The sequence below is a fragment of the Coregonus lavaretus genome, assembly GCF_964263955.1.
Source record: "Coregonus lavaretus genome assembly, chromosome: 3".
Classification (NCBI taxonomy): domain Eukaryota; kingdom Metazoa; phylum Chordata; class Actinopteri; order Salmoniformes; family Salmonidae; genus Coregonus; species Coregonus lavaretus.
The window spans coordinates 72,446,788-72,460,551 of record NC_139990.1 but is presented as its reverse complement, the minus strand read 5'-3'; the positions used below and the strand labels follow the sequence as shown (position 1 = coordinate 72,460,551).

The 13,764-nt window shown below is 44.2% G+C and overlaps 1 protein-coding gene across 1 annotated transcript in view; it reads right to left on the bottom strand.

Moving 5' to 3' along the window:
• Positions 1–10,603, bottom strand: part of LOC311109084 (clathrin coat assembly protein AP180-like) — a gene marked incomplete at both ends in the record, with an annotated part of 49,630 nt that extends 39,027 nt beyond the window's left edge. The window contains one exon of the mRNA XM_084151889.1: positions 10,474–10,603. Within this exon, the coding sequence (XP_084008015.1) occupies positions 10,474–10,603 (130 nt within the window). The remainder of the gene's footprint in view (positions 1–10,473) is intronic.
• Positions 10,604–13,764: the final 3,161 nt, after the last annotated feature.

Genomic DNA, 13,764 nt, shown 5'->3' with positions numbered 1-13,764 from the left:
TTAAAGTTGGGTAAACCTATACCCCCAAAACCTTTGGGTTGCTGGAGTGTAGTCATTTTAATTCTGGGACATTTCCCTTCCCATATAAAATTCAAGACTGAACTTTGAATCTTTTCCCAGTACCATAATGGTGAGGGCAAAGGAAGCATGCTAACAAAGAAATAGAGTCTAGACAATACATTAATTTTGACTATCGAAATTCTACCTGATAAAGTTAATGTTAGATTAAACCATCTGTTGAGATCTGCTGTAATTGCAGTTGTGACTTGTTTGTAGTTCTTCAAAACAATTTTATCTAGAGAGGGAAAAATGTCAATGCCCAAGTATTTAAAATGGGTCACAATTGGTATCTTCGATTCTATATTGAGATTGAACATTGCTTTGTTAAGTGGGAGCAGAGCTGATTTAGTGAGGTTAATATTTTATTTATTTATTTTTTATTGTATTTTATTTTTACCTTTATTTAACTAGGCAAGTCAGTTAAGAACACATTTTTATTTACAATGACAGCCTACACCGGCCAAACCCGGACAACGCTTTGCCAATTGTGCGCCGCCCTATGGGACTCCCAATCACGGCCGGTTGTGATACAGCCTGGAATCGAACCAGGGGGTCTGTAGTTGACGTCCGTTGACGACATCCGATCCTCGTTTGTTAAGTCAAATGATACTGCTGGTCCTGCTCACACTGCCCTACCCTATGCTTTGACTTCTTTCTCCCCTCTCTCTCCAGATGAAATCTTGCGACTTGTGACGGCCGGCCGCCCAACAACCTGCCCGCTTTACCCTATCCCCTCCTCTCTTCTCCAGACCATTTCCGGAGACCTTCTCCCTTACCTCACCTCGCTCATCAACTCATCCTTGACCGCTGGCTATGTCCCTTCCGTCTTCAAGAGAGCGAGAGTTACACCCCTTCTCAAAAAACCTACACTCGATCCCTCCGATGTCAACAACTACAGACCAGTATCCCTTCTTTCTTTTCTCTCCAAAACTCTTCAGCGTGCCGTCTTTAGCCAACTCTCTTGCTATCTCTCTTAGAATGACCTTCTTGATCCAAACCAGTCAGGTTTCAAGACTGGTCATTCAACTGAGACTGCTCTTCTCTGTGTCACGGAGGCTCTCTGCACAGCTAAAGCTAACTCTCTCTCCTCTGCTCTTGTCCTTCTAGACCTGTCTGCTGCCTTTGATACTGTGAACCATCAGATCCTCCTCTCCACCCTCTCCGAGTTGGGCATCTCCGGCGCGGCTCACTCCTGGATTGCGTCCTACCTGACAGGTCGCTCCTACCAAGTGGCGTGGCGAGAATCTGTCTCCGCACCACGTGCTCTCACCACTGGTGTCCCCCAGGGCTCAGTTCTAGGCCCTCTCCTATTCTCGCTATACACCAAGTCACTTGGCTCTGTCATATCCTCACATGGCCTCTTCTATCATAGCTACGCAGACGACACACAACTAATCTTCTCCTTTCCCCCTTCTGATAACCAGGTGGCGAATCGCATCTCTGCATGTCTGGCAGACATATCAGTGTGGATGACGGATCACCACCTCAAGCTGAACCTCGGCAAGACGGAACTGCTCTTCCTCCTGGGGAAGGACTGCCCGTTCCATGATCTCGCTATCACGGTTGACAACTCCGTTGTGTCCTCCTCCCAGAGTGCAAAGAGCCTTGGCGTGACCCTGGACAACACCCTGTCGCTCTCCGCTAACATCAAGGTGGTGACCCGATCCTGTAGGTTCATGCTCTACAACATTCGGAGAGTACGACCCTGCCTTACACAGGAAGCGGCACAGGTCCTAATCCAGACACTTGTCATCTCCCGTCTGGATTACTGCAACTCGCTGTTGGCTGGGCTCCCTGCCTGTGCCATTAAACCCCTACAACTCATCCAGAATGACGCAGCCCGTCTGGTGTTCAACCTTCCCAAGTTCTCTCACGTCACCCCGCTCCTCCGCACACTCCACTGGCTTCCAGTTGAAGCTCGCATCTGCTACAAAACCATGGTGCTTGCCTACGGAGCTGTGAGGGGAACGGCACCTCCCTACACCCAAACGAGGGCATTGCGTTCATCCACCTCTGGCCTGCTGGCCCCCCTACCTCTGCGGAAGCACAGTTCCCGCTCAGCCCAGTCAAAACTGTTCGCTGCTCTGGCACCCCAATGGTGGAACAAGCTCCCTCACGACGCCAGGACAGCTGAGTCACTCACCACCTTCCTGAGACACTTGAAACCCCACCTCTTTAAGGAATACCTGGGATAGGATAAAGTAATCCTTCTACCCCCCCCCCCTTACCCCACCCCCCCAAAAAAACCATATTGTAAAGTGGTTATCCCACTGGCTATAAGGTGAATGCACCAATTTGTAAGTCGCTCTGGATTTAGCGTCTGCTAAATGACGTAAATGTAAATGTAGTGACGCCTCAAGCACTGAGATGCAGTGCCTTAGACTGCTGCGCCACTCGGGAGCCCACAAGCCCACAGGTTAATCTTATAACTTGATATACTGCTGAATTGTCTGAATAGACTTAATACATTTTAGCTAAAGGCTCCAGTGATAGGGCAAATAGGAGGCTTGACACTGGACAGCCTTGATGAGTTCCCCGTTTGATGGCGAACTGTGAGGAGTATTGGTTACCATTCAAGACCATCGCAGAGGGGTTACTATACAGTTTTTACTATACAGAGACATCTCAGATTGTCTGATGCCAATCTATGTTTGACGAAACCTGTTTGATCAGGATGAACTAGTTTGGGTAAAATGGTTTGAAGGCGTTCGGCTAGAACCTTGGCATACAATTTCATGTCACTGTTAATAAGGGAGAGAGGCCTATGACTTGAACAGAGAGTTGGGTCTTTACCTTTTTTTATGTAACAGAGAGCTAATTGCAGTATTAACATCTCTATTGAAAAAGTCCATTTGAATAGATGTTTGTACCATTTCTAATAAATATCGGGGCAAGTTCAGACCAAAAGGTTAAATAGAATTTCGGTGGGATGCCATCCCATCCAGGGGATTTACCTTGGTTCATGTCTTTCAATGCATCGTGCAGTTCATTGAGCATTATAGGTGCAACTACAGATTGTGGATCATCGGAGGAGAGTTGTGGTCAAGCCCTCGAAAAAGAGTCTCATACTGTCAGGTATTTTGTTTAAATTGTAATTTGATTGATGGTGAATCATGCAAGATAACACTATCTTTAGACTGAATGGAAACAATGTCAGCAAGACTATCATTATTGCGTAATTTACTAGGTCTATTACCGTCCACATAATCAGTTGGTCTGACTCTATGAATTAGAAATTCTGCTCTTAATCTGAGTAAGGAATTTAACTCAGATTTGATTATTAATAATTCTCTCTCCTTCTCGGCGGAAAAACTGTTCTGCTGTTCACGAGTTAGTAAGGATAAAGTGGCCTACAGTTATTTTATTTTTAAAAATGTCTACTTGTTCAAATCAGAAGCAAATGCTATTGTATTGTTTCTAATAAACCCTTTCATGGCATCCCACAGGAATCTATTATCATTCACAGACTCTTTGTTGAGGAGGATAAATTCAGGTCTGATTTACATGAATTTATCCTCCTCAACAAAGAGTCTGTGAATGATAATAGATTCCTGTGGGATGCCATGAAAGGGTTTATTAGAAACAATACAATAGCATTTGCTTCTGATTTGAACAAGTAAAAAAAAATAAAAAAAACCTGTCCTTACTAACTCGTGAACAGCAGAACAGTTTTTCTGCCGAAAGAGTGAGAGTGAGATTAAATCTCCAATTTGTGGCACGATATGGAGCATTGGTTATAGTTTGCATAAGTGTGTGTGATGATCAGGCATAGACATACAGTATGTACAATTTTGACCTTCTGAACTAGATGCACTAACTGTGATGAAAGTATGTAATCAATCTATCCTTGAAAATAATCGGTGCCTAGCAGAGTAAAAAGTATATTCTTTCAGCTGTGGATTATACACTCTCCATATATCTGATAGTGTAAAATCAGAAACCATATTTTGCAATGCTATGGTGGCTGGTGGTGCAGTACCCGAATTGTTAGATTTATCCGTTGTATTCATGTCACCACCCAAGACCACATGGAAATCTGATATTCCAGCAAGTATTTTGGATTAAGAAACAACAAACTAATAATCATAAGTATTGGGGACATTCGCAGAAATAAAAACATTTTTGTCTTCCAAGAAAACATTTATTTCACATAGGCAATCCTCCCTTCTTGATCATTGAAACTTGAGATTACGGCGAAACACAATAATTACTGCTTTAGTTTAATTATTAACAGAAGAAAAGGCAGCCACCATGATGTTGTTGTTTTCTATTTTGCTTAAATCATTATATGAGTTTCCTGGAGTACGGCAATATCTACTCCTTTCCTATTCATAATATCAAAACAACTAGTATGCTTTTTTTTCTTCTATTTATGCACTGTAAGTTCCAAGAAAGCACAGATAGCTTTCCATTAAAAATCTGGAAAATACTTTATTGCAAATGTAATAATGAGTACAAACCCATTTGAAAGTAAATTAAAAAGTAAATAGATGAGTAATCAATAATCAGCATTGAATATGTAAAAAGAAAAAAAATTACATTTCCCAAGAGCCCTCCCAGATTGCAACTGATATAAACCTCCCCCTTTCCCTCCCCTACCCTCCCACCAAAAAGGGAATACTTGTGATTATATTGCAGTTGTATTATACTCGCAATATCTACAACATTGTTTGATCTAATTATGAGACTATTTACCATACGTACTAGTGTGTGTGTGTGTTTGTGTAAGTGCGTGCATGCATGCTTGCATGTGAATGCATATGTGTGTGAACCTGTCGTGCATTCAGTGGAGAGCATTGTCCCTTAGAGCTAGTCAGTGGGCGACATCACATACACTCAGAGCACTAAACGAGAGCAACTGGCTATGAGGAGCAGAGGACGCTGAGTCGGCACTTTCCGAGATGTCAAAAGATTGCTGACACATAATTGGCCGGGGGTGGGCTTTCCAATCCCCCAATCCCATGATTAAGGGGAGTACATAAATATGCTTTACTCCCAGACTCAAGGAGGATGGATTGGGTGGGATTGATTTTTCCCTGTGGGGTTTTGAGTTCTGTATTGCCCAGATCACTCTTGGTTTTCATATTGATGATGTACATAAGGAGAAACTATAGCCTTAGGTTACCTAGCTGGCATAGTATTGGGCTATCATCCTGGCAAGCAGACTCTCTTGGCCTAATTGCCACAGACTGATCACCAATGGTCCTTAGGGAGAAAGTGAGGCGAACAAGCCACCTGCCATCAGTGATAATTTAGGCCTGATGCAAATCAGAGGCCTTTGGATTCAATTGATCTGGTGCCTGGCCTGGGCACCCCTGACAAAGAGTCTCTCAGATAGGAGTGTATGATCTTTCAAATGCTTACACATAATCACATACAGGGGTATACACTGAGTATACAAAACATTAAGAATACCTGCTCGTTCCATGACATAGACTGACCAGGTGAATACAGGTGAAAGATACAGTGGGGGAAAAAATGTATTTAGTCAGCCACCAATTGTGCAAGTTCTCCCACTTAAAAAGATGAGAGAGGCCTGTAATTTTCATCATAGGTACACGTCAACTATGACAGACAAATTGAGAATTTTTTTCCCAGAAAATCACATTGTAGGATTTTTAATGAATTTATTTGCAAATTATGGTGGAAAATAAGTATTTGGTCACCTACAAACAAGCAAGATTTATGGCTCTCACAGACCTGTAACTTCTTCTTTAAGAGGCTCCTCTGTCCTCCACTCGTTACCTGTATTAATGGCACCGGTTTGAACTTGTTATCAGTATAAAAGACTCCTGTCCACAACCTCAAACAGTCACACTCCAAACTCCACTATGGCCAAGACCAAAGAGCTGTCAAAGGACACCAGAAACAAAATTGTAGACCTGCACCAGGCTGGGAAGACTGAATCTGCAATAGGTAAGCAGCTTGGTTTGAAGAAATCAACTGTGGGAGCAATTATTAGGAAATGGAAGACATACAAGACCACTGATAATCTCCCTCGATCTGGGGCTCCACGCAAGATCTCACCCCGTGGGGTCAAAATGATCACAAGAACGGTGAGCAAAAAACCCAGAACCACACGGGGGGACCTAGTGAATGACCTGCAGAGAGCTGGGACCAAAGTAACAAAGCCTACCATCAGTAACACACTACGCCGCCAGGGACTCAAATCCTGCAGTGCCAGACGTGTCCCCCTGCTTAAGCCAGTACATGTCCAGGCCCGTCTGAAGTTTGCTAGAGTGCATTTGGATGATCCAGAAGAGGATTGGGAGAATGTCATATGGTCAGATGTAACCAAGATAGAACTTTTTGGTAAAAACTCAACTCGTCGTGTTTGGAGGACAAAGAATGCTGAGTTGCATCCAAAGAACACCATACCTACTGTGAAGCATGGGGGTGGAAACATCATGCTTTGGGGCTGTTTTTCTGCAAAGGGACCAGGAAGACTGATCTGTGTAAAGGAAAGAATGAATGGGGCCATGTATCGTGAGATTTTGAGTGAAAACCTCCTTCCATCAGTAAGGGCATTGAAGATTAAACGTGGCTGGGTCTTTCAGCATGACAATGATCCCAAACACACCGCCCGGGCAACGAAGGAGTGGCTTCGTAAGAAGCATTTCAAGGTCCTGGAGTGGCCTAGCCAGTCTCCAGATCTCAACCCCATAGAAAATCTTTGGAGGGAGTTGAAAGTCTGTGTTGCCCAGCGACAGCCCCAAAACATCACTGCTCTAGAGGAGATCTGCATGGAGGAATGGGCCAAAATACCAGCAACAGTGTGTGAAAACCTTGTGAAGACTTACAGAAAACGTTTGACCTGTGTCATTGCCAACAAAGGGTATATAACAAAGTATTGAGAAACTTTTGTTGTTGACCAAATACTTATTTTCCACCAAAATCTGCAAATACATTTATTAAAAATCCTACAATGTGATTTTCTGGATTTTATTTTCTCATTTTGTCTGTCATAGTTGACATGTATCTATGATGAAAATTACAGGCCTCTCTCATATTTTTAAGTGGGAGAACTTGCACAATTGGTGGCTGACTAAATACTTTTTTCCCCCACTGTATATGATCCCTTATTGATGTCACTTGTTAAATCCAATTCAATTAGTGTAGATGAAGGAGAGGAGACAGGTTAAATAACGATTTTTTTTAAGCCTTGAGCCAATTGAGACATGGATCATGTGTGTGCCATTGAGAGGGTGAATGGGCAAGACAAAATACACTGCTCAAAAAAATAAAGGGAACACTTAAATAACACAATGTAACTCCAAGTCAATCACACTTCTGTGAAATCAAACTGTCCACTTAGGAAGCAACACTGATTGACAATACATTTCACATGCTATTGTGCAAATGGAATAGACAACAGGTGGAAATTATAGGCAATTAGCAAGACACCCCCGATAAAGGACTGGTTCTGCAGGTGGTGACCACAGACCACTTCTCAGTTCCTATGCTTCCTGGCTGATGTTTTGGTCACTTTTGAATGCTGGCGGTGCTTTCACTCTAGTGGTAGCATGAGACGGAGTCTACAACCCACACAAGTGGCTCAGGTAGTGCAGCTCATCCAGGATGGCACATCAATGCGAGCTGTGGGAAGAAGGTTTGCTGTGTCTGTCAGCGTAGTGTCCAGAGCATGGAGGCGCTACCAGGAGACAGGCCAGTACATCAGGAGACGTGGAGGAGGCCGTAGGAGGGCAACAACCCAGCAGCAGGACTGCTACCTCCGCCTTTGTGCAAGGAGGAGCAGGAGGACCACTGCCAGAGCCCTGCAAAATGACCTCCAGCAGGCCACAAATGTGCATGTGTCTGCTCAAACGGTCAGAAACAGACTCCATGAGGGTGGTATGAGGGCCCAACGTCCACAGGTGGGGGTTGTGCTTACAGCCCAACACCGTGCAGGACGTTTGGCATTTGCCAGAGAACACCAACATTGGCAAATTCGCCACTGGCGCCCTGTGCTCTTCACAGATGAAAGCAGGTTCACACTGAGCACGTGACAGATGTGACAGAGTCTTGAGACGCCGTGGAGAACATTCTGCTGCCTGCAACATCCTCCAGCATGACCGGTTTGGCGGTGGGTCAGTCATGGTGTGGGGTGGCATTTCTTTGGGGGTCCGCACAGCCCTCCATGTGCTCGCCAGAGGTAGCCTGACTGCCATTAGGTACCGAGATGAGATCCTCAGACCCCTTGTGAGACCATATGCTGGTGCGGTTGGCCCTGGGTTCCTCCTAATGCAAGACAATGCTAGACCTCATGTGGCTGGAGTGTGTCAGCAGTTCCTGCAAGAGGAAGGCATTGATGCTATGGACTGGCCCGCCCGTTCCCCAGACCTGAATCCAATTGAGCACATCTGGGACATCATGTCTCGCTCCATCCACCAACGCCACGTTGCACCACAGACTGTCCAAGAGTTGGCGGATGCTTTAGTCCAGGTCTGGGAGGAGATCCCTCAGGAGACCATCTGCCACCTCATCAGGAGCATGCCCAGGCGTTGTAGGGAGGTCATACAGGCACGTGGAGGCCACACACACTACTGAGCCTCATTTTGACTTGTTTTAAGGACATTACATCACAGTTGGATCAGCCTGTAGTGTGGTTTTCCACTTTAATTTTGAGGGTGACTCCAAATCCAGACCTCCATGGGTTGATACATTTGATTTCCATTGATAATTTTTGTGTGATTTTGTTGTCAGCACATTCAACTATGTAAAGAAAAAAGTATTTAATAAGATTATTTCATTCATTCAGATCTAGGATGTGTTATTTTAGTGTTCCCTTTATTTTTTTGAGCAGTGTATATAAGTGCCTTTGAGCGGGGTAGGTGCCAGGCGCACCAGTTTGTGTCAAGAACTGCAACGCTGCTGGAATTTTCATGCTCAACAGTTTCCTGTGTGTATCAAGAATGGTCCACCACCCAAAGGACATCCAGCCAACTTGACACAACTGTGGGAAGCATTGGAATCAACATGGGCCAGCATCCCTGTGGAACGCTTTCAACACCTTGTAGAGTCCATGCCCTGACAAATTGAGGCTGTTCTGAGTGCAACATTTAAATTGGGATACCTAGTCAGTTGTACAACTGAATGCATTCAACTGAAATGTGTCTTCCGCGTTTAACCCAGCCCCTCTGAATCAGAGAGGTGCAGGGGGCTGCCTTAATCGACATCCACGTCATCAGCGCCCTGGGAACAGTGGGTTAACTGCAGAACAACACATTTTTACCTTGTCAGCTCGGGGATTCGATCCAACAACCTTTCTGTTACTGGCCCAACATTCCTACCCGCCAGGCGGGGGTGCAACTCAGTATTAGGAAGGTGTTCCTAATGTTTGGTATACTCAGTGTATATTGGGGATTTCAGACATTGAGTCAAATACAACTCTGAAACTAAGAAGGAAATTCATCACATCGGGTTTCCTATGTCATTGTAAGGCAAAACCCTCAGAAAACCTTAAGTCTCCTCAACATCAAACAAAGTGGGGCTTTGATACCAGACACAGCTTCTAAATCAGGGTTAAGGGTTGACAGACAGTGCCACCCCGCCTCCTGTACCTCCTCAAACTGGCCAGGTCCCCAGGCACAAGCCTGTGTTAGTAGTAGTGATAACAGCACCTTTTGAACTTTTGCATTATGCATTTAGCAGCACTGGAGAAGGAATCCATTATTCAGACTGCGATAGAGGCCTTGATGCTTTAAATTCCAATGCTTTAAAAACACAGCCTTCCTTCCATCCATCCTTGAGGTAATCCCTGATCTAACAAAAATTGTTAGGTGTAAGCAATGGTTCTATCTCATAACTTCCACCATTCCAACCATATCAGATCACTTATTTCTCAAAAGAGGGTGGAAGGAAGGACACAGAGGTAGGAGGCTGGTGGCTCTGTTCTGTTCAATGTCCTGGCTCGGAGTTGACTACTTCAGTCTAACAGTTTCTTTTATGAGTACAGCAGGCATCAACATTGATCGGTGATGCCTGGCAAGGGGCCCGGACAGTCTGACTAAAGCAAAACTTGACTTGTTTTAGGTCTACATAATGAAAAAATCTATTTCACACAAGCAAATAAATATGGCGAACCATTATTATTGATTTAATAATATTGTAATATGGGTAAAGGTATCACAGGAGGTTGGTGGCACCTTTATTGGGGAGGACGGGCTCGTGCTAATGGCTGGAGCGGAATTAGTAGACTAGTATCAAATACATCAAACACACAGTTTGATGCCATTCCATTCCCTCCATTCCAGACATTATTATGAGCCACCCTCCCCTTAGCAGCCGCCACTGATACATATCCCATAGGAACTTCCACAGGAACTTCCACAGGAACAAACACACACACACAAACACAGGCATGGACCAGTACTTGTAAGGTGTGTGTAGAGATGGGGAGGAGGCCATACTTACATTCCAGGTGTTTTTTCTTGGGTGCTGTCTGCTCATGAGTGGTGGCTTTGCAGACAGCTCGAGCAACCTCGGATCCCGTCAAGCTGTATTGCGCCGCGGCAATGCGGTCCGTCAGCGTCTGCCCCGACATCTTCTCTCCGTGGCGTCAAACCTCACGACTCAAACGTCAAAAATGGTCCCCCCCAAAGCACAACCAGTCGTGGTATTCCAGGCTGCCCTTAAAAATCCACTGGGGAGGTGGGTATAGGAAAAATACTCTCAGCCCAGATACGGGGAAATGTTGTAGGCTATTAGGCCCCTATCTGAGATCGGAAATGAAATGACAAGTTGAAAAGGATGCTTGACATGGATAATGGCAAATAAGGTTGCGCCGTGCTTTCCTCTCGAGTCCAATTTACCGATAGCCTATGCCTTGTTTAGGCCTGGCCCATGCTATATAAACTAGAATTGACAAATAAGATTAGCCTATAGGCTATCAGAGCTGTAATTTATCGTGAATATGCTAAACAAAACAAAATTCACATGCTAAAGATGAGGTCGATATCTTTTCTATGATACATTCTCGTTGTAATTGTCTATAAACGGGTATTTCTTTTTTGCTATGTTTGATTTGTATAATTCTACATTAGTAATACATTATTTCCAATGAAATATCAGTTCAATTGTCTGTAGGCTATTCTATTCTAAAGTCCTTACTGTAACGGTTTGTATGGTAGCCTCCTTATAAAATGATGATTCGCTGTGGATGATGCTCTACGGACAAGGCGTCCTTCTCTCTTCCAGCGAAGGACTATAATCCTCTCCAAGGACCGCCGTTTTTCAGCCTACTATTTCGCCTCTCAATTTATGGGCCATTCAATAACAGTGGCGTTCTTTTCCCCCAGTGATCCCACCGTTCACCACCGACGACGCTTGAAACAGAGGAGGTGGATGGTGGCGTTTTGGAGGATTTGCCTGGTTTGTTTATTTATTTATTTATTTATTTATTATCTCACTCCTCACTCCTCCCCCTCGTCTGAGTCAGGTTAAACGTCATGTAAGAACCGAGTAGGCTAGTAGCAGCATCCCTGTAAGCAGTGGGAGGCATACACATGGCGAGGCGAGTTCTTAAAGAGTTAAAGGGACCAACGATGTAACTGATAGGCAGATTCGCACGAGTAACCAATAGCTGATCTGGCCAGTGCTGGAGAAGGATGTGGAAAGCTCTCTGACTCAACTATATTGTGTTGTATTACGCTGTTTATTATGCTTTCATACAGTGCATTCGGAAAGTATTCAGACCCCTTGACCTTTTCCACATTTTGTTTAGTTACAGCCTTATTCTAAAATTGATTAAATAATGTTTTCCCATATAAATTTACTCACAATACCCCATAATGACAAAGCAAAAACAGGGTTTTAGAAATGTTAGCAAATGTATTACAACTAAAAAACAGAAATACCTTATCTACATGAGTATTAAGACCCTTTGATATGAGACTCGACATTGAGCTCAGGTGCATCCTGTTTCCATTGATCATCGTTGAGATGTTTCTACAACTTGATTGGAGTCCACCTGTGGTAAATTCAATTGATTGGACATGATTTGGAAAGGCACACACCTGTCTATATAAGGTCCCACAGTTGACAGTGCATGTCAGAGCAAAAACCAAGCCATGAGTTCGAAGGAATTGTCCGTAGAGCTCAGAGACAGGATTGTGTCGATTCAAAGATCTGGGGAAGGGTATCAAAAAATATCTGCAGCATTGAAGGTCCCCAAGAACACAGTGGCCTCCATCATTCTTAAATGGAAGAAGTTTGGAACCACCAATACTCTTCCTAGAGCTGGCTGCCCGGCCAAACTGAGCAATCGGGGGAGAAGGGCCTTGGTCAGGGAGGTGACCAAGAACCCGATGGTCACGCTAACAGAGCTCCAGAGTTCCTCTTTGGAGATGGGAGAAGCTTCCAGAAGGACAACCATCTCTGCAGCACTCCACCAATCAGACCTTTACTGTAGAGTGGCCAGACGGAAGCCACTCGTCAGCAAAATGCACGTCAGCCCGCTTGGAGTTTGCCAAAAGGCACCTAAAGGACTCTCAGACCATGAGAAACAAGATTCTCTGGTCTAATGAAACCAAGATTGAACTCTTTGGCCTGAATGCCAAGAGTCACGTCTGGAAGAAACCTGGCACCATCCCTATGGTGAAGCATGGTGGTAGCAGCATCATGATGTGGGGATGTTTTTCAGCAGCAGGGACTGGGAGACTGGTCATGATCGAGGGAATGATGAACGGAGCAAAGTACAGAGAGATCCTTGATGAAAACCTGCTCCAGAGTGCTCAGGACCTCAGACTGGGGCGAAGGTTCACCTTCCAACAGGACAACAACCCTAAGCACACAGCCAAGACAACGCAGGAGTGGCTTCGGGACAAGTCTCTGAATGTCCTTGAGTGGCCCAGCCAAAGCCTGAACAAACATCTATAGAGAGACCTGAAAATAACTGTGCAGCGACGATCCTCATCCAACCTGACAGAGCTTGAGAGGAAATGCAGAGAAGAATGGAAGAAACTCCCCAAATACATTTGTGCCAAGCTTGTAGCATCATACCCAATAAGACTCTAGGCTGTAATCGCTGCCAAAGGTGCTTCAACAAAGTACTGAGTAAAGGGTCTGAATACTTATGTAAATGTGATATTTCAGTTTTTTAAATACATTTGCAAACATTTCTAAAAACCTGTTTTTGCTTTGTCATTATGGGGTGTGTAGATTGATGAGGAAATGATTTACTCAATTTTAGAATAAGGCTGTAACGTAAATACTTTCCGAATGCACTACCAGTCAAAAGTTTGGACACACCTACTCATTCAAGGGTTTTTCTTTATTTTTACTATTTTCTACATTGTAGAATAATAGTGAAGACATCAAAACCAAGACATCATAACACAAATGGAATCATGTAATAACCAAAAAAGTGTTAAGCAAATCGAACTGTATTTTATATTTTAGATTCTTCAAAGTAGCCACCCTTTGCCTTGATGACAGCTTTGTACACTCTTGGCATTCTCTCAACCAGCTTCACCTGGAATGCTTTTCCAAAAGTCTTGAAGGAGTTCCCACACATGCTGAGCACTTGTTGGCTGCATTTCCTTCACTCTGCGCTCCAAACCATCTCAATTGGGTTGAGTTCGGGGGATTGTGGAGGCCAGGTCATCTGATGCAGCACTCCATCATTCTCCTTCTTGGTCAAATAGCCCTTACACAGCCTAGAGGTGTGTTTTGGGTCATTGTCCTGTTGAAAAAAAATGATAGTCC